At 44.5% G+C, this 25,900-nt stretch overlaps 1 protein-coding gene and 1 pseudogene across 8 annotated transcripts in view; one reads left to right on the top strand and one right to left on the bottom strand.

Annotated features, from left to right (window-relative positions):
• Window positions 1-25,900, bottom strand: part of diaph2 (diaphanous related formin 2) — a 371,573-nt gene that overhangs the window by 141,275 nt on the left and 204,398 nt on the right. For all 8 annotated transcript variants that reach the window (XM_089022057.1, XM_089022075.1, XM_089022097.1 and 5 more), the window contains 2 exons: window positions 25,716-25,810; window positions 822-923 (listed from right to left, as the gene is read on the bottom strand). In XM_089022057.1, the coding sequence (XP_088878183.1) occupies window positions 822-923; window positions 25,716-25,810 (197 nt within the window). The remainder of the gene's footprint in view (window positions 1-821; window positions 924-25,715; window positions 25,811-25,900) is intronic.
• Window positions 23,709-24,380, top strand: LOC148901328 (uncharacterized; annotated as a pseudogene).

Below are 25,900 nucleotides of genomic sequence, written 5' to 3'. Positions count from 1 at the left end.
AGAGGCCGGGTTTACGCACTACAGGGGGAAATGGAGTCGGTGGCTGCTGTTGTGGCTCAATATTACCTCACACATAATGCGTATAAGGCGCAGGGTCATATTTTGAAGAGAATGAAGGCCTTCCGGTCCGCCTTATACATCGGAAAATATGGTATATATACCTTATACCGTGGAAAATATGGTATATATATTTTTTTTTATGTCAAAGTCCCTATATTGTGACTCTTCTAAAGTTGATGCATATAAGAAAGAGTTCAGGAGAACTTTTCCCATCTGAGAAAAGTTATTTCATTAGAGCCATGGCAGCGTCTGAGATGTTTGTCAAACACACACATAGGCACGGACGCACACGCACGTCTCCATCAGTTTAACCGATTCCTATACGATAAGCTTTAATGTCTTTTATTTCCCCTGAGAACTAAATCATCGCAAAGAAGCTTATTCATCAGCACCGAGGTATATGATCACAAGACGGGCGAGATCATTTGGGAAGGCTGGCACCCCCGTCGCTTCATTACACATCCCTAAACGACAAAGGCCAACAACTTCAGAGGAGGAAATTAAGGTGATGGGAGCGCACCTCATATGCACCTCTGGGACCAACGTCCTTATTAAAGTGCTTTATGGCACTATAATATCTCCGGGAGTTCGGCAAAAATGTTGTCAAAACTGGAGAACAATTCCACATACACCATTTTATTTTTAACATCCCTGAGAGGACATACATTTTTCTACCGGTGGTGGTTTGTTCAAACAAAATGGATGCATTTGATTGTGCGCATTGTTTTGTTCCTTTTGGACATCTAAAGAATTTGACTTACCACAATACCAAACTGCTCCGACTCCACCAGCTCTTCATATTCACTCTTCAGTTCCGCTAGCGCTGACAGCTCATTCTGCTCCGGCAGGTTTTTTATGAGGTTCTGCACATACACACAGACACACACATGCACACATTAAAACACATCTCAATTTCTGTTCATCTCATACCAAAGACAACGTTGTGTCTGAGGCATTAAACCAAGTTGTTACATTTAACAGCCATTGACTTGCAACATGGCTGAACTTATTGTAGATTGAAGAACCACTTAGGACTGTGAATGAAGAAACGATTGGAGCCATAATTGCAGCGCAGTCCTCTCTGTGCAAAGTACAGTGATATCTCATCTTACGAACGCTTTAGCCTACAAACCTTTCGCCTCACGAACATTAAATTTGAGAGCATGTCGTCTTGGCTGACAAACTAGTTTTCGGCGGACGAACCAAACCACACAGTTTTCGTAAACCCCTTTCTTTGAGTGCGGACATGGTTTGTTATGGAGTGGCATACTTTTGCTATTATTGTCACTGTTTGCAAGGTGGTGAAGGTTGTGGATCCCAAATAAGCAGGCAGGAGAGAGCAGCAGGTTGTATTTGACAAATTGTATTAAAATAAAGTCAGCAGGAACAAAATCGAAAACATCCGAACGAGTAATCCGAACAGAAAAGTACAAAGTAGGCCAGTCGTTAGTCAGGAATGTAGGAACAATCAATGGGGCCACAGGGAGTGGTCCTCTGTTCCCCCCAACCTGAGAGTAGGGACCTATCATAGCTGTGTCCGGCACCGCCATGTCTGGACATTAGGGATATATAAATAGGGCCGATACGACCAGTAAGACTTTAGTTCGCTGACGAAGCGTCTTGGATAGGAGGCGAAACGTCCGACACTTTCAAAAAAGTACAGATGATGGCTGAAGAAACCTTCTCATCGATGGACCACTCCTGTACGACTGAGAGCTTACACAGATGAAATATTAATAATAATAATAATAATAATACATTACATTTTAAGCGCCTTTCAAAGCGCTCAATGACACTTTACAGTCACAAACAAGCATAGGTATTATAATAACTAAAATACAATCACAAATAGAATGCAATAAATAAAATACAAGTATAAATAGCAACAAGAGAGCTACAGAAAATGCAATTTTAAACATGTGGGTTTTGAGATGGGACGAGAAGGTGGGAAGAGAATCGATGTTATGAATGTTGGGAAGAAGTGAGTTCCAAAGTTTGGGGGCAGAGCAGCTGAAGGCTCTTTCACCCATCATTGAGACGGGCAGGGGGCGGAGGAAGAGGATCTGAGGAAATGAGAGGGAATAGAAATTTGAAGAAGGTCAGATAGGTATGGAGTATGTTGAGCCGAAGAGGACAAAAAAGAAAATTGTGGTTGAGCAGAAGAAGAGATCATCGAAAAACAAGAACGAGGTATCCGTTTGTGTGACTTAGCGTCCCAGTACCAGTATCCTAAGTCTCAATGGTCTCAGGCAAAATAGAAGTGGTTGAAAAACTTCTGTTGATTGGGATCAACGAAAACAAGCAGGGGACAGTGTGAGTTAGGGTATTGTCACCGAGAAAGCATGGCAACTTCAGTCGGATATCATCAAGAGGACACTACATCAACGACCATCACAAAGGTAAATGAAACGACTTCATTATATAGGTCAGTTTATTTATTTAATTACAATGCAATAGCACATTTATTATACATAAAATAAGGTCTATTTTGTGTAGTTTTAAGGCTTATTTAGTAGAAAATTATGTTTCATGGGGACCTGGGAACAGATTATTCTCATTTTTAATGCTTTCGTATGGGAAATAAATGTTCGGCAGACAAACTTTTCCCCTTACACACACTTTCTGGGAACCAATTAAATTTGTGAGCTGAGGTATCACTGTATCATATTTTGGTCATCCAATAAGAAAATGTCCTGTGAATTGATTACATTTCACTTAAATCAAATCCAGCATAGCGATAAGGAAGCAGTTGAGGCAGTCCCCTGTCTACTGCTTGAGGACAGCTGGGTATTGGCTCCACCACACCTCGGAAAAAACTTCAAACTTCAAAATTATTTATCAGATATTTGTGACAGGAAGGTTTTTCTTGTCTTCTGATTCTCAACCTGAGAAAGAAAGATCATCCCCTTAGAGTTATTTTCCTGCAATTTCAGGTACAACCACACCAGTTTCTTTGGCGGCTAACGATGACATCTATCTTATTCCCCTTGGGGGACTGAGCAGTGTAAAGGGAAGGCAATAAAAACCAAGACTGTATGTCTTCGCTGAGACAAAATCGTCATTGCAAATGCTTCAGCTGACGTTCCAATTAGATCCTTGATAATGAGATTTGTGATCATATCACGAGAAGCAGATCCAATTCCCATTTAGAAAAGAAAAAAAATAAATTATTTGTGTGAAATTGATTTGCAATTGATCAAGAAATATAAAGTAATTAAATGATAACAGGCTGCACATTTTGTCTTAGCCCCAACAGGCTTGAGAATCATTTCTAAAGTGGATAATGCATTGAGCTAATGTTTGATAATTACTCATTCAGAACATTCAATTCATACACCAACCTGATGAACTGACAGGAAATGCAGTGGGTTTAATATTGAAAGGAAATAGACAAACTCACGTGATTTGTAAATACTCGTTTGTAATGAAGCCAACATGGATGCAAGTGCGGTGTAATAAGCGCAAGGTAACCCCCCCCCCCCATTTTAGGGGACAATAAGTTGTGAATTAAAAATGTCATCCATCATCTTGTCCTAACATTGTCATTAAAAATGGTTGTGTTAAGTTTATACTGTCTACTTGTTATCTAATTTACAACAGATTCTTTTCTTATGAGCCCCATGCAGGTAATCGAATACCTAAAAAAAACACTGTAAGAACATAATTCTGTTGTAAAAAAAGACATTAAAAATGCTCAATAAACACTAATTATCATTTGTTGAATTTCCAGACACACTTGGTCTTCCAGCTATGAAGGATGAAAGACTAATAAACTGGTTACAGAACAATGGTAGAAATTAATCATCATTTATTAATTTAGTTAGATAAATTTTATTTTGCTGTAATATGTATCGAGATTTTAATAATAAATAATCATATATAATAATATATATTATTTAAAATATTAAAATTATATTATTAATATTAATATAATATTCATATTTTAAAACTATCTTAGCTTCGTTGGTTGGTAACACAGAATATCACGTAGAGAACACCACATGGTTTGTAGAGAGGATCAAAGACCTCATATTGGAACCTGAGGAAACTTTGGCATCTTATGATGTGACTTCTCTCTTTACATCTGTCCCAACCCCAGCAGCAGTCTCAGTGGTGAGGAGGAGACTGCTGGCGGACGTTTCTATGCATGAAAGAACCAAACTTAAACCGGATCACATCTGCCAATTATTGAAAATATGCCTTAATACTACATATTTTCTATTTCGGGAGAAATGTTATAAACAAATTCATGGTTGTGCTATGGGCTCACTAGTTTCACCCATAGTGACTAATCTGTACATGGAAGAGATGGAGAAACAGGCCCTCGCATCCTTCCCGGGGACAAAACCTAGACACTGGTTTAGATATGTGGACGATACTTTTGTCATAATTAAAAAACAAGAAATTAAATCCTTCACAGATCACCTCAACTCTGTAGACATCAACATTAAATTTACTCGTGAGGACATTAAAGAGAACCAACTAGCCGTCTTGGATTGTAAAGTAATTATAAAAGAGGACAGAGCGCGAAAAACAGTAGTCTTTAGGAAGGCTACGCACACTGACCAATACTTACTTTTTGACTCTAACCATCCTTTACAACACAAACTAGGAGTTATCAGAACCCTCCAGCATAGGGCTAAACTAATACCAACTAGCATTGAAGGTAGAGAAAAGGAGTCAGAACATATCAGGAGAGCACTCACTAACTGTGGGTACCCTCAGTGGTCTTTCAACAAATGTCAGAAAGAAAGAATAGGGAATGAAACCAAAAATTCTCAAGATACAAAAAGGAGAGGAGTAGCAGTACCTTACATTGCAGGAGTTTCTGAAAAATTACAAAGAGTCCTTTGGCAACACAAAATTCCTACTTATTTCAAAACGATAAACACGTTAAGGCAAAAATTAGTGCATCCAAAAGATAGGCTACCAAATGAAAAACAAAGTAATGTAGTTTATTCAATACATTGTAAGAATGAAAATTGTAAAGAGCAGTACATTGGGGAGACTCAACAAATTCTCAAAAAAATACTTTATCAACATCGCAGGGATAATACTAGTGGGCCTCAATCGGCAGTACATTTGCACCTAAAAGCTAGCAACCACTCATTTGACGACAATGAGGTTAAAATCTTAGCGAAAGAACATAGATGGTTTGAAAGGGGGGTAAAAGAAGCGATTCTCATGAAACAACTAAATCCTCCATTAAACCGGTCTGGTGGGGTGAGGTTCAATTTGGATCGTTCATACAATAGCCTGCTTAAGCAAAACAGGTTAGGCAACATTCGTAATGCCGATGAGGTGATACCGGTGGGAGTGGGGCAAATAGGCCAGTCGTTAGTCAGGAATGTAGGAACAATCAGTGGGGCCACAGGGAGTGGTCCTCTGCTCCCCCCAACCTGAGAGTAGGGACCAATCATAGCTGTGTCCGGCGGCGCCATGTCCGGACATTAGGGATATATAAATGGGGCCGATACGACCAGTCAGACTTTAGTTCGCTGACGAAGCCTCTTGGATAGGAGGCGAAACGTCCGAAACCTTCACTTTTGTACAGATGACGGCTGAAGAAACCTTCTCATCGATGGACTACTCCTGTACGACCGAGAGCTTACACAGACATATATAATAATCATTTGATGACTACTATTAATAATAACAGTAGTACTAATAATATTTGAATACATTATCTTTTATTCGTCTCATGTTTATAAGTATATGAATGTTTAAGTTAATTTGATTATATAAAACATAAACACACACACACACACACACACACACACACGCACACACACACACACACACACACACACACACACACACACACACACACAACAAAAAGCGTGTTAGAATTAAACAGGCTCCATTTTGATTACATTTTACTGCACTACTTTTTAATGGAACATGAAGACATAAACCAGAGCAACAAATGCCGTAGAACGTTTACTACAATGATAAAATATCTAAAAATGTGGACAATGTCAAAATATTTGAACAATATTTATATACATAAGCCCTTGTTTTAGATCTGTTTCAATTGTACAGGTCTGCCTACTGCAGGGGTCGGGCACCTTTTTGACTAAGAGAGCCATAAAAGTAAAATATTGAGAAATTATTTTCAGTGAGAGCCACACACACACACACACACACACACACACACACACACACACACACACACACACACACACGCACACGCACACACACACACACACGCACACACGCACACACACACAGTCATCAGACTGCTTCAGATGAGGATGTGCGAAGAACAAGAAGTCACGAACAATGAAATTCTGCGTGAGCTCCTCATTCCATTCGTCTGTTATCTTGTTAATTATAAGGAACCCCATAGAGCTCCACTGACACAAAGGCAGCACCATATGTGCCGCAAAGTGGGGGGACTGGGCGACGATGCTGGGCCAGACTGCTCACCGCACGCCACCAGACACACAAACACGTACAAGCGAGCATACACAGCAACAGGAAAAATGCCTGAAATTGCGTTAGTAGCAACAAACATTCACCGGAGGACTTGGCACCACATATCAGGGTATACAGGAAGCAAAGTAATCAAAGAAGCAAATTGTAAGCAACACAATTTATACCAGTCCCCAAACTATAGCTCGCAGGCCGAATCCGGCCCACCTCTGGATTTGGTCCGGCCCATCTGACAAACCAGAGAGTAATTGGATTTATTTTTCATCGATGTGGATTTGCATTAGTTAATAATGTTGAGCTTTTGCAATAACCCTTAGGTGTGAACCGTGTTTATTAATAACTGTTAATTAGTCACTAAAATTAACATGACTTTTGTTAACTAAAACTATGGGAAAGAGTAGTTGAAGTTAGACTAAGAGTAGAAGTGAACATTTGTGAGCAGCCATATGGCTTCATGCCAAAAATGAGTATGACAGATTCAGTGTTTGCTTTAAGAATGCTGATAGAGAAGTACAGAGAAGGTCAGAAGGAAATCAGAATCAGAATCAGAATCAGAATACCTTTATTCGTCCCGCAATGGGGAAATTTGCAGTCCACAGCAGCAATTGAAGAGGGATGGGGTTGGGGTGGGAGTGAAAGGATAGAAAACAAGATATTCAAGCATAACAAAATAAAAATGTCAACTGTATACTGTGCAAATGTAGATGTGCAAAAACCGTTCTATAAACAAGACTGTACATAGTGCAGAATCAAGAGATGCATTAAGATATATTGCAACAACCCATATTTACAAGTGTCCAGTTTTTTTTTTTTTTTCACATGTGATCATTGGGAATTGTGAAGCCTGACAGCAGTCGGTAGGAACGAGCGGCGGTACCTCTCCTTCTTGCAGCGCGGGTGTAATAGTCTCTGGCTAAAGGAGCTACCCAGAGCTGTCAGGATGGGCAGGAGGGGGTGGGAGGGGCTGTCCGTCATAGCTTTTAGTTTAGCTAGCGTCCGTCTGTTGCCCACCTCCTCTAGAGAGTCCAGCGAGCAGCCCACGACAGAACTGGCCCGCTTGACAAAGCGCTCCAGAAATGCATTGTGTCTTTGTAGATCTGGAGAAAGCGTATGACAGGGTGCCCAGAGAAGAGCTGTGGTATTGCATGAGGAAGTCTGGAGTGACAGAAATGTATGTCAGAGCGGTGCAAGAGATGTATCATGACTGGAAGACAGTTGTGAGGTGTGCTGTCGGTGTTACGGAGGAATTCAAGGTGGAACTGGGACTTCACCAGGGGTCAGCTCTGAGCCCCTTCTTATTCGGGATGGTGATGCACAGGCTGACAGACGATGTTAGACAAGAACCTCCTTGGACCATGATGTTTGCAAATGACATTGTGATCTGTAGTGAGAAGAGGGAACAGGTGGCGGAAAAACTAGAGATGTGGAGGTATGCCCTGGAAAGGAGAGGAATGAAGATCAGTCGCAGCAAGACGGAATATATGTGTGTGAATGAGAGGGATAGAAGTGCAACAGTGACGCTTCAGGGAGGAAGGTGGATGATTTTAAGTACTTGGGCTCAACTGTCCAGAGCAATGGAGAGTGTGGAAAAGAGGTGAAGAAGCGCGTCCAGGCAGGCTGGAACGGATGGAGAAAAATGTCAGGTGTGATGTTTGATAGAAGGGTTTTAGCTATTACCCTCCCAGTCTTTTTAGCACAGGACATTGACATAATATTGGTAGAAAACGATTAATAAATGTTTGTAGAATTGTAAATTTGAAAAAGGGGCATTGGATAGTTTCTCACAGCACACCTGGCGATCACTTGTGTGCCGCGGCACAGTGGTTGAAAATCACTGGTCTATCTAACGGTTAGATTCTAACCCAATTATCTCAAACTTTACAAATCCTGACAGTTAACCATAGGCATGGTTGTTTTATTCAATGTTTTAATTATTTTTCTTTTCATTTATTATTTATCATTATTATTTTTTTTTGTGTGTGAACACATTAGAATCATCTTTATTGACAAGTATGTAGAACACACAAGGTATTTGTCTCCGGTAGAACACGCTGCACAAGTATCATCATCAAAAAATTGCAGAGAAGCACTATAAAGTTCTATTTGGGTTACATTCTGGTATACAGCAAGATTGATGTCATCTCTGAGTGTTTCGTAGGTCTTTGTTTATTTGGCAAATAAGGCAAATTTGAATATTTCACTTATAACCATTTTTTGACACCTACTGATGTCACATGCAATGATGGGTCCAAATCCCCAAATTGGCCTTTTGATGGACATTTAAATAAAGTAACACGTAAATGCAACTTTACTTTGAAATTATTCATGATGGGCCGCTGTCTTGCATGTTTTCCAAATTTCCCTCTATTACAACACTCGTGATTCAAATGACCAGATCACCAGCAAACACTGCAGAAGCCTGACATTGAACGTGTTTATTTGATCCAAATTGTGTTGCAAGAGAGAGACTTGGAAAACATACGGGACAACATTCCTGAAGGATCGGAGTTTGACACCTGTGCCATAAGGTGTCTACTCTCTTCTCAAACGTAATTACAGCATTCCCAGCAGTAATAATGAAATGGTGAGATACGCCAATGTCCCTTGAGATGTTTTCAGAGGCCCATTTCATCAATAGGTCATTTCTTAGAGCAATACATTGTTCATTAAATTGGCTTGAATATACCAGAGCAAGAATGATCCAATATTGAGAGAAAAAAAGGTATGAGAATCAGAATCAGAATCAGAATCATCTTTATTGCCAAGTATGTAGAACACACAAGGAATTTGTTTCCGGTAGAACACGCTGCACTAGTATCGTTGTCAAAAAAAACTGCTAAGTGGCACTATACAGTTCCATTTTGGCTACTGTTGAAAGAGTTCAAAGAGTTAATGGCTTGGGGGAAGAAGCTGTTTAAATGTCTGCTGGATTTGGTGCGCATGGATCGGTAGCGCCTGCCTGAGGGGAGTAGCTGGAAAAGGTGGTGGGCAGGGTGCGGAGGGTCCAGTAGGATTTTCCGCGCCCTTGTTCGGATTCTTGCAGTGTGCAAGTCCTCGAGAGTGGGTAGGGCGGTGCCAATGATTTTTTCCGCCGTCCTAACTGTCCGTTGAAGTCGGATTTTGTCCATTTTTGTGGCGGCCCCGAACCAAACGGTGATGGAAGAACACAGGATGGATTCGATGACAGCCGTGTAGAAATGTTGCAGCACCTCCTGTGGCAGGCCATGCTTCTTTAGCAGCCTCAGGAAGTACATTCTCTGTTGGGCCTTTTTCAGGATAGAGTTGGTGTTGACCTCCCACTTCATGTCCTGGGAGACTGTGATTCCCAGGAACTTGAAGGTCTCAACGGTTGACACCAGGCAGTTGGATAGTGTGAGGGGTAGGGGTATTCATTTCTATTAACATCCATGAAGTGCCTATCATGGAGAATGGGGTGTTTGGAGGTTTTGTATCTGCCATGTGCTTGACAGATGCGATCCCCTCCTTTTAATCCATTTCCATCGGCATTCGTCGAGACAAAGACATGCACACCCACAAAGTCATTTGGCCCAGGCTTTGTGATGAAGAGCAAAACGAGACAGTCATCCCCCCACTGCAACATTTCTTTTCCACCACGTGGCTTTCATTTGGAATCAATGGGCAAATAAACCTGTTAGTTTTCAAAACTTGCATGGAATAATTTCAAAAATTATGTCTGTCTCTTTTCTGGTTTGAAGCCAGGCATGACAACAAATACTGGTTGTGGTTAAAGAGAATATCCAACTCAAGCACCACTATGTATTTGGCAATAAAAACGGCTGCATCAAAAACAAGGACAGACTTAGGTAAGCACTGCCCAGAAGAAATAAATGAATAAAGACGACCATACCCACCGATCCTACACTTGACTGGTTTACGGTATGGACCAAAGAAACACTTTCGATTTCTGATCAAGTTAGATTGATATCATTAATCTTAGTGCATACCAGAATGTATTCACAAAATAATAACAATAACAATAATGTTAATGATAACATTAGAGAAGAAGAAGAAGAAGAAGAAGAAGAAGAAGAAGAAGAAGAAGAAGAAGAAGAAGAAATGAATAACTAAAAATAAAAACATAACATTGAATCATGCAGTTTGTTCAGTTCCGTTTTGTAGGATTTTTAAACAGGTGGAATTACAAGGAATTGCAAGGGAAGTGAAATAAAAGCACAAAACAAAAAAAAATAATACATCGCTAAATAACCGGTAGAGGGCATACAAATATCTATTGGATGCTAACCGGCGAAACCAGGTCATGTTGCCATCATTATTTGCCCTCCAATCAACAGGACTCAACAATAATTTTGACAAATGTATGCACTCCACTCATCTGTCTCCACTGTGAGACTAATAAAGGCAAATCCAATCCAATCCAATCCAATCCAAATGTCTTCTGCTGAAAATGCAAATAATTTTGTGGACCCCAACTTTAAAAGTGGAAAACCCCCAACACCCGTTTAGAAAATCCAAAAAATCATGATCTGCGGTATTGTCTGTTATAACATGATGAATGGCAATGAGGCACGTAACAAGACATGCCCAAAGTTGAAGAGAAAATTGGCCATGATTGACATTTAAACACATAAGGCTTACATTTTGATAAACTCCAACTTGAGACCCCACCTAAATGGTCAAATGGAGAAGTGCAGGGCTTTTTGTCATGATCCTGTGGTCAAAGTTGTGTGTCAAAGGTTTATCATCAATTTGGTGAATTGCAATGAGAACTGGTGAGACCAGAGGAAAATTTGACCCCAATTCAGTCTTTTGGGAACCTCATGCTCGATTACTCATTTTTGTGTCATATCTGAACTTTGAATTAATAAATCATATAACACTATAATACAAGTGCTGCTCGAAAGTAATTAGTCTGAGAAGAAAAGCAAAGTGCCACCTGTCACAGAACCGTGTTTGTGTGGAGTATCAACCAATGCCAATGTTCACTTAAAGGACAACCGACGCCTCCGGACAAGTTGTGTCCATAATTTGTAAAATCACTTCAAATGGCTTCTACTGAGCGTATTTTACAAAGATTCCGGCATATAGCTATACTGTACGTTTTAAGACTGGCGCTGAATAATCAGGAAGTCTCGTTTTCAAGTTGATGACGATGCCTGACGTGACGTCACGTCTGGAACGCCCATGACCGAGAAAGCAACACACAATGCATTTTGGGTACTTTGTTTGGTCTGAAAACTTCATGTTGATGGCGAAATTAGAAGGAGTTGTGTGTTCATAATACATATTTCCAGTTGATAATGAGGAGTGAATAATGGTTTAAATAAATGGGAGTCATGGGTAGGTACTACCAATTGCGGTAACACCAAACATAAGTTGACACAAATTCCCAGCAGACAAATCAGCCCATTTCCAACGCAGCTTGGGCGCCATCTTGTGCATTTTCTGGCCGCTACATTGGAGTCCAGACGGCTTGAATTGATACAGTGTCATGATCTGGCTGGTGACCAACGGGGGGCGCTGTCGGCCCCGCCTGCACCTGCACAGGTGCTGGTCGTCCCGATCAGATTGGCGACCAATGGGTAGCGATGTCAGCCCTGCCTGCAGCCTCGCAGGTGCTGGTCGTTTTAATCACTGACACTTAAAAAAGGACACCCGGCACGACCATCGGGTGTCGGTTCATTGTTTGTTGCATGAATTGTGTATGCTGTGCATGTGTTTGTTTAACCTTGGCGGACTTTTACTTTTGGTCTTCTTTTGATACTTTGTATTTTTTTTCTGTTCAGATGATTTTGATGTTTTACATTTTGTTCCTGCTGACCTTGATTTTAATACAATTTGTCAAACAACCTCCTGCTCCCTCCTGCCTGCTTTTTGGGATCCGCACCCGCCATCACCACCTCGCAAACCGTGACATACGGAAGTACTTCTTTAATTGATTGCAAACATTTATGCTTTCCTCTTCAGAACTATTTGAATCATATGTCCGTGTAAGTTCTCAGTCGTACAGGAGTGGTCCATTGATAAAAAGGTTTCTTCAGCCGTCATCTGTACTTCTTTGAAGGTGTCGGACGTTTCGCTTCTTATCCAAGATCCTTCTTCAGTGAACTAAAGTCTTACTGCTAGTATAGGCCCTATATATATATATGTCCATGTCCAGACATGGCGGTGCCGGACACTGCTATGATATCATAGCAGTTTATACTACCAGTAAGACTTTAGTTCGCTGAAGAAGCATCTTGGATAAGAAGTGAAACCTCCGGACACTGCGATGCTCATTTAGTTGCAGTTTTAGAACACGTAAAAGTCATTTTTATTGGTGTTTTGCATTTGACTAAAAATATCAGCCCGCATGTTTTGGGTATTTTAGATGCTATGAAACGTTTTTCTGATGTCAGTTAGGAAACAAAAAAAATTGTTTGTTGTCCTTTAAGAGTACATTAGGAACTTTGGCCATGGCCACAATTTGCTCGTGGACACTAGATATGTCATTTTTTGGGAGGGGGTGTCCTTAGACTCCTCATATATCTTTTCCCCTTCCAAATAAGTGTTATGCATTCAAGATGCCACATTTGCAGTGAGAGTTGTGCAAGCTGCACCAAAAAAAAAAATCACAAAAAAAAAACTATACCCAAGGCGAAATCTATGTCTCCTCCTTCACCACTAATCTAGCAGGCCCAATGCACAGCCATACTTACCGCCACAGCCCACATGTGCACTTGTACATCATGAAAATGATGCTCAGTGGCATGCCAAGCTGCTGCAATCACCTGTTGTTACAAATGAGAACAAAGTCTGCCAATGCCCTTGCCAGAGCCTGCAAGCCAATGGCATCGAGGTGTAATGATGGAAGGGAGAGAGGTCTCCGGGTGGGGGTGTGGGGTGTGCATATGGATGATTGACAAGAGAGATAAACAATAACAACAAGTGAGACTGGTGCAACAGGCTCCCACGCGACTCGGCAGGAAAGGTTGTTGCCATAGTGAAGGTGAAGCAGGGAAAGGTGAGGCAGGATCATGACAAGCCTTTGTTGTCTTCACTGTGACACAACCAGCATGTCAGGACAGTACGCCATGCCACTGGCCTCCCTTATCAGCATATATATATATATATATATATATATATATATATATATATATATATATATATATATATATATATATATATATATATATACACACACCCGTACACACACACACACACACACACACACACACACACACACACACACACACACACACACACATATATATATATATATATATATATATATATATATATATATATATATATATATATATATATATATATATATATATATATATATATATATATAGAGAGAGAGAGAGAGAGAGAGAGAGAGAGAGAGAGAGAGAGACCTCGGTTTTCGAACGACTCACAGTTCGAACAAAATATTCGAGAAATTCTTGCTTCGCAGATCGAACAACAATCGGTGTTCGAATGCCGGTACGACACGTGAGAGAGCGTACGCGAGGGTGGGGTGCTGAGCGGCGTACGGGTGTATCGCTCTCTCACGTCGCTTGCGGACGTGCTGCGTTTTGCTCCAGCGTTTAATGTACGAAGAGTTTTAGCCCCTAATCATGCCTCAAAAGAAAGGAAGAGCTCCTACAAGTGAAAAAAGAAAAATAGTGCATATAACTATTGCATTTGAGAAAGAAATAATCGCAAAATATGAAGGAGGTGTGCGAGTGTCTGATCTGGCTAGGGAATACAGCATGGCGAAAACTACGATCAGTACGATATTAAAGAATAAGAAGGCTGTGAAATCTAATGATGTGGCTGTGGGAGTGAGAACAAGTGTCATTGGATAGATATTTTAAGAGAAAAGAACATCCTGTAGCCGACTCATCCGTAGCTGTCACGTTCCGAGCGAGAGTGGCGGCAGCTGACTCGTCGGAACGTAGTGGAATGTTTGGGATCCCAAAGCAGGTGGCAGAGACGTACTAACTAATAGGGTGTTTATTCACAAATAAAAGAAAACACAGCGAGTAAGAAGGCAGGGGGTGATCCGACCCGCTTACTGCGCCAAAAAGCAAATGGCACACGAGGGTGTAAAATTACGCAATCCCGGAAGATGACATAAATTTACGGGACGCAGGGAAAATACCTCGGACCTGATACACTCGCGCATCGAAGGAAGAGTCCAGGTACGGTGGCGAGGTGAGTCAATCATCCGGCTTTGGTGAGGTGATCGCGAACTGTATAAATGCCCCGTGTCCGTGATTAGAGAATTGACAGCAGGTGGAGGGTGGCCGGGAGAGGCAGCCCCGCCCCCCGCTGTCAACTCGCACGTGACAGGAGCAAAGAGATTTGAACGTGTGAGCATCCCTCAGACAGAAGAGCTCCCCGGAGTTTTTATGGAAGGGGACTCCTTCCAAACAATACATTTCCTTCCTTCATAATTCTTTTCTTTACGAACGTACAATTAGCCTGGGTTACATCAATGTTTATGTTATTTGCCATTTTGCTTAACATTTTCTGAGATATATTTTGCTTTTTATGTGTGGCTCAGCATTTTAATGTGCAATTTCATGCATAAAATAATGTATAAATGTATAGTATAGTATATAAAATACTATACTAAAAAGGTAAACATTCAGGATGTTGGAATGGATTAAAATGATTTACATTATTTGTAATGGGAAAAATGGTTTCGAACAGGGTTCTGGAACGCATTATGGTCGAGAACCGAGGTACCTCTGTATTTCCTGTATATGATACCTGCCCACGTTAAGTGCTTTGTTGCAGCTGCAGCTGTTGGTCAAGCACTATATAAATCAATATGTATTGTATAGTATTGTACCGTATATTCTGGAATATTGGGTGCATCTTCAACGAATGACACATTTAAAAACATTTTCCATACAAACGGTACACCGCATTATAAGGGGTACCTTCAATTATTGGCATATTTTAAAACGTTTTCCATACATAAAGTATTATGAGGAGCATGGTCAGCTTTTGAAAAAAAATATATCATGTATGTTGTGTTCCATTTTTGACACTTAGTCATAAAAGACAATGAGTGGATTAACTCAGACAAGCAAGGATTAGTGCAATTATACTGGAATAGATCAATTCAAGACGAAGGGCCTTCATTCTTCAGCAAATTCATATGAAGTTCATCATGCGGCACGGTAAGTAAAACAGGGTTCGATAGGATCACGAGTGAGAATATTAGAGGGACAACTAATATTAGAGGCTTTGGAGAGAACGTCAGAGGCCGGACTGAGATGGTCTGGACATCTCCAGAGGAGAGAGAGTGACTATATTGGGAGCCTTGAACTGCCAGGCAGGAGACCGAAAGGATGACCGAGGATAAGGTTTATGGGTGTTGTCAAAAAGGACATGAAGGTGGCTGGTGAGAGAGAAGACGATGCACAAAAACGAGTTAGATGGAGGATCTTGATTTGCTGTGGCGACCCTTGAAGGGAAAAACCGAAAGGAAAAGAAGAAGAAGATGGGAGGTAAAACAGAAAAATGCTCCCACAACTATTATTATCTTTTCCATCTGGCCTAAGTGGGTTATTTTCCTGTCTTATATGTAATTAATGACAATGTCTACTAAATATATTGCTGGCAGCCTTGTGAGCCAGCTGCTGCCGATGGATTTCGGTGATGGTTTCCTTGGAGACCGTAGGCAGGTCTCATTTAAAGTGACACACATTTCCAGAGTCCTTGTCAAATTAATGCCACCCCATAAACTGATTGTTGGACACGCATATTGGGAGAGGATTTGAATCTAAACACAAAGCCAAAAAGATACTTAAAGGACAACCGAAGCCTGCAGACGAGTTGTGTCCATAATTTGTAAAATCTCTTCAAATGACTTCGCATGCAAATGTGTGCCTTGCATGCAGTGCTGCACCGATATATTTTGTTATAATATATCTTACACGAGCGTAAATCTTTTGGAGCGTTCAGATGTAAAAATCTGCAGTTCTCTTTGGGGATCAGGAGTCTACGTTTACTTGGACATAACTTTGAAAATGGAGCGACTATGATTCACACTACTATCGTTTGATTATACGCTGGTCCTCGTTCGCTCAGGTCAATCTAGCGATGAGCGCTGATGCAACGTGGAAATGTTTGAAGTGAACCACACTTGGGCATGAGGGATTTTGTGATCACAGAAATGCCATGTCCCGGGAACCATTGATTGATTTATGAAACACCTGCAATGTTTATTTGGACTGTCAGGTTAAACTTGACAGTGTCACATCTCGTTGCCATCCTGGGCGCGCCCCGCCCCTTCTGTCACTTCCTCCGCCACTCCCGGGAGACGGCCCCTCCCATCATCACTCACCTGGGTTCCCACAGCTGATTGTCATTTACTGATTGTGCCTTCTGTCTATATCTGCCGATCGCTCACGGCCGTCTCCGTCGTAGTATTTTGGATGTTGCCTTCACCATTACCGCGCTGTCAGGTCTGCTATTGTATGTTTATCTTCCTTCACCATCCCCTGTTTGTTATTTTCCATACGTGTCTCAGTAAAGACTCTTGCTCCTTCAAACCCTGTCACGTCGTGTATTTCGGGTCCTACCCTTTCGCCAACCCCGTCGCTCGAGTCCTGCCTCTGTGTGTGACGACTCGAGCGTCGTCACACAATACTCCGACCACCCATGGACCCCGCCGGCGATGACAGGTACTTCGCCGCCCTTGTCCAAGGGGCGGAGCATTCGAGCCAGCTGGCCCAGGCGATCGAGGAAGTTCGCCATATTACTTCCTCGCTGGCTCAACGCCTCAATGAGATGGAGACATGCATCGCCACCCTCACAGCCCCTTCCTCCCCGCCCCTTCTTCCCCGCCCGTGGGCAGGCGCGATCTACCGAGACCTGGGTGCTGGCCGTACGGGAGTCCCGACCGGAGCTGTGCGCCTCGTATCAGGACTTCGTGGCCGAGATACGCCGGGTGTTTCACCATCCGGTGACGGAGGTCGTAGCTGAAGGCAGAATCCTCGACTGCGTCCAAGGGGCCCGTTCGGCCGCGGAATACTCCGTCGCTTTCCGGATACAGGCCGCTGGCAGCGGCTACGGCGACCGAGCGTTGAGGGGGGTGTTTCGTCGCGGCTTGAACTCCGATCTCAAGGACGAGTTGGCTACCCACGATACTGGCACCACCTTCGACGACCTCGTCGAGATAGTCATCGGCTTGGATCACCGTCTCCGGGAGTGGCCAAAGGAGCTGAGCGATCGACAGCCCGAGGAACCCCGAAGCCGACTTTGGTCGACCACACCCGACAGCGAGTGCGTGCGGCGCCAGGAGGGATCCCCCGAACCCATGGTGATAGGGGGGGGGGGGACGACCGCGCCAACCCAGGGGCTCGTCGCACCCGAGCCCCCCAGCCAAGGACCTACGGCCCATGTAAGTCCCCATCGAAACGGCGACCTTTGGGGGGCAAGTCCACAACACCTGTCACGCGGTTGGAGCTGGAAAGCGAACTATTTGGCCCCTCCAGCTCCCAAACCGTGCGGGCGTTAGTTGACTCGGGGGCCGACGGGTGTATCATCGACCCCCAGCAGGCCGTGTTGTTGGGCTGCCAACTCATCGATCTCCTTCCCCCTAATGAGATCGTCGACCTGGACAGCCGACTGTTAGCCCAGGTCACCCACCTCACGGCCCCGCTTAAGGTCCGAGTGGCGGGCAACCACATGGAGCACCACCAATTTTTAGTTATGCCCTCCCGGAACGCGCCGTTGGTATTGGGTCTCCCCTGGCTCAATGCCCATGACCCGTCCATTTCCTGGGAGAGTCCCACCATTCAGGGCTGGAGCCCCTACTGCTACGCCAACGGCCTGCGGTCGGCAACGGCAGGGTGAGACCCCTCCCGCGGTGGCCCGCCCGAGGCCATCTGCCTCAAGGGTGTGCCGCAGTGCTACCACGACCTGCGGGAGGTGTTCAGCAAAGACAACGCCCAATCCCTGCCGCCCCACCGACCGTATGACTGTGCTATTGACTTGCAGCCAGGGCTCCATTACCGGACTCCAGACTTTTCCACATTTCACAACCAGAACGGGAAGCCCTGAGCACTTACATAGACTCCTCCCTAGCGGCGGGACTCATTCGCCCGTCGCGTTCTCCCCTGGGCACAGGGTTTTTCTTTATCGATAAGAAGGACGGATCCCTGCGCCCATGTGTTGACTACCGGGGTCTGAACGACATCACCATCCGTAACAAATATCCTCTCCCCCTCATGGATTCAGCCTTCGCGCCCCTTCAGTCAGCCACCATTTTTTTCAAAATTAGATCTCCGTAGCGCTTACCATTTGGTCCGTATCCGTGAGGAGGATGAATGGAAAACAGCATTCAAGACACCTTTAGGGCACTTTGAGTACCTGGTGATGCCGTTCGGGCTCACGAACGCGCCCGCTGTCTTCCAGAATCTGATCAATGATGTGCTCAGAGACTTCCTCAATGTTTTCCTTTTCGTTTACCTGGACGACATTCTCATTTTTTCTCGTTCTGCAGAGGAGCACCGGCAACACGTCTGACGGGTCCTGGCGCGGCTCCTGCAAAACCGGCTTTACGTGAAGGCAGAGAAGTGCGAGTTCCATGTCCGCTCTCTGTCTTTTCTAGGGTTCGGTGTGGAGCAGGGGCAGCTCAGGGCCGACCCCGCCAAAACTAAAGCGGTGGTGGAATGGCCGATCCCAAAGACGTGCAAGCAGCTCCAGCGGTTTTTGGGGTTTGCCAACTTCTACCGCCGCTTCATTCGCGGGTATAGTCAGAAGGCACTCCCCCTCACTAACTTCGCGTCCACCAATATCCCCTTTAGGTGGACGCCCGACGCTGAGGGGGTCATTCAATCGCCTCCGTCTTGCCTTCACCAATCCCCCTGTCCTGCGTCATCCCGACCCGGACCTCCCGTTTTCGGTCGAGGTTGACGCATCCGAGTCCGGAATAGGGGCCGTCCTGTCCCAGCGCTCGCCTACTGACCAGAAGCTATGCCCATGCGCCTTCTTCTCCCGCCGGCTCAGCCCCGCCGAAGGCAATTATGACGTCGGCAACCAGGAACTGCTGGCGGTCATCCTGGCCCTGCAGGAATGGAGACACTGGCTTGAGGGAGCTAAACACCGACTACACGGATCACAAAAACCTGGCGGCCATCCGGTCTGCCAAGAGACTTAACTCACGACAGGCCCGATGGTCACTCTTCCTCACCCGTTTCGACTTTTCTCTCACCTACTGCCCAGGGTCGCAGAACACCAAGCCCGATGCCCTATCCCGCATCCATGAGCCGGCAGAAAGGGAGGAGACCACCGCTAACATCCTGCCGGTCCAGCGCATCCTGGGCGCCCTGTGGTGAGAGGTTGAGAGAAAAGTTCAACAAGCCCAGGGAACTACCCCCATCCCCAGGGGCTGTCCCAAGGATCGCCTGTTTGCCCCCCCCCCCCACTCTACGCACGGAGGTGCTCATCTGGGGGCACACCTCCAAGATAGCCTGTCACCCGGGGGTCAACAGGACGATCCAACTCATCACCCAACGGTTCTGGTGACCGGGATTCAGGAGGGACATCACCCTCTTCGTGAAGGCCTGCCCGACCTGCGCCCATGGGAAAGCCTCCCACCAGCCCGCGGCAGGACTTCTCCAGCCCCTACCGGTTCCGTCCAGACCCTGGTCCCACATCTCCGTGGACTTCGGGACAGGCCTCCCCCCCTCCCGTGGCAAGACGGTCGTCCTCACCGTAGTGGACCGATTCTCCAAGTCGGCCCACTTCGTCCCGTTAACCAGGTTGCCGTCCGCCACCGAGACGGCTCAACTCCTGGTTAACCACGTCGTCCGTCTCCACGGGATTCTGACGAACATCGTGTCAGATCGGGGACCGCAGTTCGTGTCCAAGGTATGGAAGCGTTTCTGTCGGTCCCTAGTGGTGTCGGCGAGCCTGTCGTCTGGATACCACCCCCAGACCAACGGACAGACGGAGAGGAAGAACCAGGACCTGGAGGCGGCCCTCCGGTGCGTGTGCCTCCACAATCCGGCGTCGTGAGCCCTTCACCTACCCTGGGTCGAGTATGCCCACAACTCCCTGGTCTCCGCAGCCTCAGGTCGGTCCCCATTCATGTCCGCCTGTGGCTATCAGCCGCCTTTGTTTCCCACACAGGAGGGCCAGGTGGAGGTCCCGTCTATCGATCATCACCTCAGACGGGCCCATAGAGTCTGGAAGGAGACCAGGGACGCCCCTCCCGGAACCAGCGGGTGGCGGACCGTCATCGGCGACAAGCACCCAGCTACCAGGTCGGGCAGGAGGTCTGGCTGTTCACGAAGGACCTTCGGCTAGCAGGGTCCTCAGCCAAACTGGGCCCACGCTTCACGGGTCCCTTCCCCATCGAGGCCATCCTCAGCCCGGTCTCGGTGAGGCTCCGGCTACCACCCACCATGCGGATCCACCCCGTTTTCCACGTTTCCCTCCTCAAGCCAGTGGAAACCAGCTCCTTAAAATCCTTCCCTGCCCCAACGTGTACCTTGATCACCGGATGAAGAACATGTCTGTGTATTTGTAACCTTTTAATGCATCCGTCTCTTTTTGTGCAACACTTGTTTTTGTTACTGGCTGGATTCTGAGTGAAGTTTTACAACAATACTGGCACAGGACTGTGCAGTCTCTGGAGCACTGCTGTTAGCCTGGGTTTCTGGGGCTTTGCTGGACCTACTTTGGAATATTAACAAAATAAAATAAAATCTTACACGTGGGCAGTACACTCCTAAAACAAGTAAAGGAGAGGACCTCAGGCAGCTGCAGATTGTAAATCATTGCAGTATTTATAGTATTTCTGTTCAATAAATGGCAGCTTGGTGGGTGAGTGATTAGCACGTCAACCACACAGTGCTGAAATACCAGCTCTGACTTTCCAGTCTGGGGTTTGCATGCTCTCCCCGTGCCCACGTGGGTTTTCCCCCCATTACTCTGGCTTCATCCAGTGTTTGAAATAGCGTCTGCCCGGTGGCCTGGGGCGTACAACAATTACGTCAGGCGTACAACTTTCAATAATGTCTCGGCCCGGGTGGCCGACAACTTCTTCAAGACAAAAAAATGTTTTGTTTTTTTCCAAATCAAACGTTTGTTTTATTAAATAAAGCAAAAGCCACATGCTACCCGCAACAAGCTACGTGGACTCCTCTTTCTCACCGGTTTTCAAAATTCTCAAGTACACTTTTCAGTCACGCTGTCCTTGCCGGTGCCGAGTATGCATACTTGGCACCGGCAGCCAATCAGAAGCCTGTTTCGTGCTTCGGACTACACATTTCCGTCAGTAAAGGAATAACTATGTATTTGTTTTCACATGTGTATGATAATCGTTTATCCTCCGGACAATTTAAACCTCACGAGGGTCGTGGAGGGTGCTGGAGTCTATCCCATCTATCTTTGGGCACGGGGCGGAGGACACCCTGAATTGCCAGCCAATCGCCAGCCAATTGCAGTGCATAATAATCATTAAAAATTGTTTATGCTTGCAACAAAGAATTGCTTATGCACTCAACGAAGAATTGTTTATGCTTGCAAAGAAGAATGCTTATGATCTTAATCAAGATATGCTCATACTTATAATAAAGAATGCTCTGTGCAGTGTGTGACAGTTAGGGGACACAACCACCTTTCTGAGAATGTGTTTGGAAAGAGATAAGTTGATAAGACAAAACAAGAGCAAGGTCGGACGTGGATGGAGCTGTCAACATGAGCTGAGGCTTACTTGGTGATTTGTAATGTTTGCAAACATGTGCATCATGTTCACTTACACAGACGCAAAGTCAAACAAGTTCAGTGTGTCCACAATAGCCCTCACACTTTAGGTTGCACACACCCATGTATTAAAATCTAAATTAGACATAAATGAGAGGGAGATCAGGGAGATTCGTGTGTCACGTACAGAGAAGTTTCCCCTGCACAAGATTGGCACCAGAATTGAGTGTCATTTCTTCTGATTGGGTCTTTATTATGAATCTCTAATTGATAATTCTGACAAACCGGCATAATAAAATGTGTTGAGGTTAATCTGCTCTTTTGGAAATGATTGATAATCACTAGGTCAGTTCATATGTTTTCCCCTTGGGCAAATAACGAAAAAGAAGACCATTTTGAGAAAAGCACAGTCGCCGTGGAGCAAATAATGAAATGATGCCAAGGTCGTGGTCATGGTCATGGCATGAATGCAAGGCAAGCGATTCCCAGAAACACCAACACCAAATCACAGGATCGTTGTTCCCTCAATGAATAGCATCAGACCATCGGACTGACACCACATATGCCACTTTTACATAATTTTGTCAGTTATGATGTTATGTATGTTGGGTGTGTATTTGATAGAGCTGACCTTATACATAGTGGTGTCCCTCCATCTACCAACACAGTGAATAACGAAGACAAATGAAATAAGAAGAATGTGTGGGACTGTATTTGGATATCTGCTAGTTTCCCCATCCAGCATACACGCAAAGATAGCACATATTTATCACTTGCAGGATGAATGATACAATTTGGCTGTGGGCACCTGAGGCAGAGGGCATAATTGACACAGTCTCTCTGTTTGCTTGCTGTGTAAATATATTTGTAACCAGGCTGGGGAGGAAAGGATGGCAAGAAGGTATGTTGTGATGAGGGCATATGTGGAGTTGCACGGATTCAAATTTACTTCGGTTGAATGGTAGGCACCCGGGAGTCTGTCTGGCAGCATTCAGGCACGGGTACATCATCTTGGAAGCATGTATGGGTTCTAATGCAGAATAAGGAGAGCCAATCAACTCCTATCTATCCATTCTGCCAGGGTGACACATTGTGGGGGTATTTCAAGGCCAGAGCACTGCCACATTCTGCTGACAAATCATTACATTAGACATGTCACCAGGGAAGAGGGGATAATAAGATTGAGTTCCATAGTTTTAGACACATTATGAACACATTGCCTCCTGCATTCCCTCCATTTTGATTATTCCTTCCATTAATCAGTTTCCCCGACTTGCTTTTCAAGGAGATGGTGGCAACTACTCTCATTGTAATAAAACAATCAAGTATTTTCAATTTAATAGAGCTGGGTAAAAATTTATCTAATCAGGTTTTACCATGGGATAAATTAGTCATTATTTACCTGAGTTTAAATTTGAGAATTACGTGAGTGGACCCAGGTGTCACAGTTACTTTGCAAATAATACATAGTCATGGAAAACATAGTTGAGTTACTTAAGATTGTTGGAATGTGATTAATGCGCCTAGAAACACAAATGAACCAGTTGCTGAGGGATGGGACTCACCCAGGATGGGTCACCAAAGGAAGAACGATCCTGAGCATGAAGGATCCCTCAAACGGTGCAGTCCCATTCAACTATTGACCACTAACCTGTCACTCCACAACATGGACGCTCATGTCAGGCATCATAGATAAATGAACACATGAATCAATACATGAAGAAAGCGCAGAAGGGACCTGCAGTCTTGTGCGACTGCAGGTCCTGACATACCGACCTGTGCACAGCCTGGATTGTTTACAAGAAAGCCTATCACTCAATGCCACATACATGGGTCACTGAATGCTTGGCATTGTATAGGGTGAACAGAACCCGAAGAGCCTTCGTTGCAAACCCGATGAATATGTGGAAAACCACACTTAAAGCCAATGGCAAACCATCTAATCGAATGTCCATCAAACATGGCATATATCAATGGGATGCACTATCCTCACTGCCATTCTGTATCGGACCGAACCCCGTCAGCCAAGTAGTCACCAAGGCAGGCTATGGACACCGCCCCAGAAATCAGTCACTACAATCAGTCACTTCCTCTACATGGATGACATAAAGCTGTATGATAAGTGTGAAAGGCACATAGACTTCTTGATCCACACAACCAGGATCTACAGCAGTGACATCAGGATGAGAAATGTAGTCAGATGGTGACCAAGTGTGGCAATGCAGACCACAATTACTCCCTGAAGAAACAATAGCAGATATTGTCGACAGCTACATGTACCTCGGTATACCACTTCGAACTAGCGACAAGGCAAGTGGCTATGGCCACATACCTCCAATGGCAAGTTATAAGGATCGGGCAATAAACAGCTACGCCGTGCCAGTGATCAGATACATTGCAGGAATAATAGGGTGGATAAGGTGGAGAGATTCAGACCACAGATGTTTCAACCCAAAAGGTCCTCACGATGGTAGCATGAATGATGATGATTTGAAAGGACACAGTAGGGCCATCTGGTACCTTTCCACCCTATAACAAGAGCTGAAGGTGGGGAAGAGATCAACAGCTAAATCAGCGGCATACTGATCAGTCTTAATTTTCTGCTCAATTAACAGCAAATTAAAGGTGATCAGAACGGAACAAAGACCCAGTAGGGGTGCTCTGTGCATAGGCTTCGATTAAACCGAGTGAGTGACATTCTGAAGTGCGCAATGATGCATGTTCTCCACATGCACACTTTGAGTTAGAGTTTCCAAAAATGAGTTAAAGTTTCCAAACATTGTGAAAATGGAGTAAAAAGGAGTCGCCTTCTGCGAGCTCATCAATCATGCTTTAAGACAAAAGGTTGGAGGAAGAGGGAGGAGTTGTGCACACTTTGCCAAGCCCTGTCCTTCATCATCCATTGTGACGCGGTGAATGTGAGGTCTCCATGGTCCAGCAGACAATGAGGAGACCGGCTTGTGCCAAGCCCACCTCACAGTGTATTTTAAATGAGTTTGCAAAACCAGTCACCATTTGTTTTGACACTCTCAGGTTCCATATATAGAAATAGTTAAGTGGTCACGTAGTTAAAACAGTTCTCATGTGTCTTAATATAGCATGTCTCTGTCATGCTTCTGTGAAAATAACCCAACGATTAATGATACACATTTAATTCCATACATGCTGAACTGGGTTTGTTTCAGGGATGAGGTGCGGGGTGCTCCTTTCTCACGTAAATTCTCATTCTACAGCTTTCATTAACTTTGAGGGATATATAGCAATTGGACTGATTCTGGAAGGAGAGGATGATGAAAATTGCGAATAACCAACGCATTAAAAGAAACGATGGTCAAGAAGGCAGCATTTCCAACACAGTTTGATGCAATAACTGCCAGTTTTTCTTTCTTTAGCCTTCAAGAAGGGGTGGACATAGAGGTTCTGCTCCCATCCAATGGCTAACCTGACCACACCCCGCTGATTGAAGGTCATAATTGTGGCAGTAAAGAGTATGGATGTGAGGAAGCGAAGGTGCGGACATACTCTGCTGAAATTCGTCTTACCTGGATGAGTGACTCGCTCAGTCGTTTCTCGTCCACCTGGAGCACAATTTCTCGGATCTCTTCATAAGGCAGGCGGAAGGAACCCAAGAAAATTGCTGTTGACAGAGAGATCGAGAGAGAGAGATAAGCGAGAGAGTGAGAGAGACAGAGAGAGAAACAATAACAATTTAATTTTTATTTTATTG

Source organism: Hippocampus bargibanti, linkage group LG02, assembly GCF_051943395.1.
Source record: "Hippocampus bargibanti isolate YZ-2025 linkage group LG02, ASM5194339v1, whole genome shotgun sequence".
In the NCBI taxonomy this organism is placed as follows: Eukaryota; Metazoa; Chordata; class Actinopteri; order Syngnathiformes; family Syngnathidae; genus Hippocampus; species Hippocampus bargibanti.
This window is presented reverse-complemented; position numbering and strand designations above follow the sequence as displayed.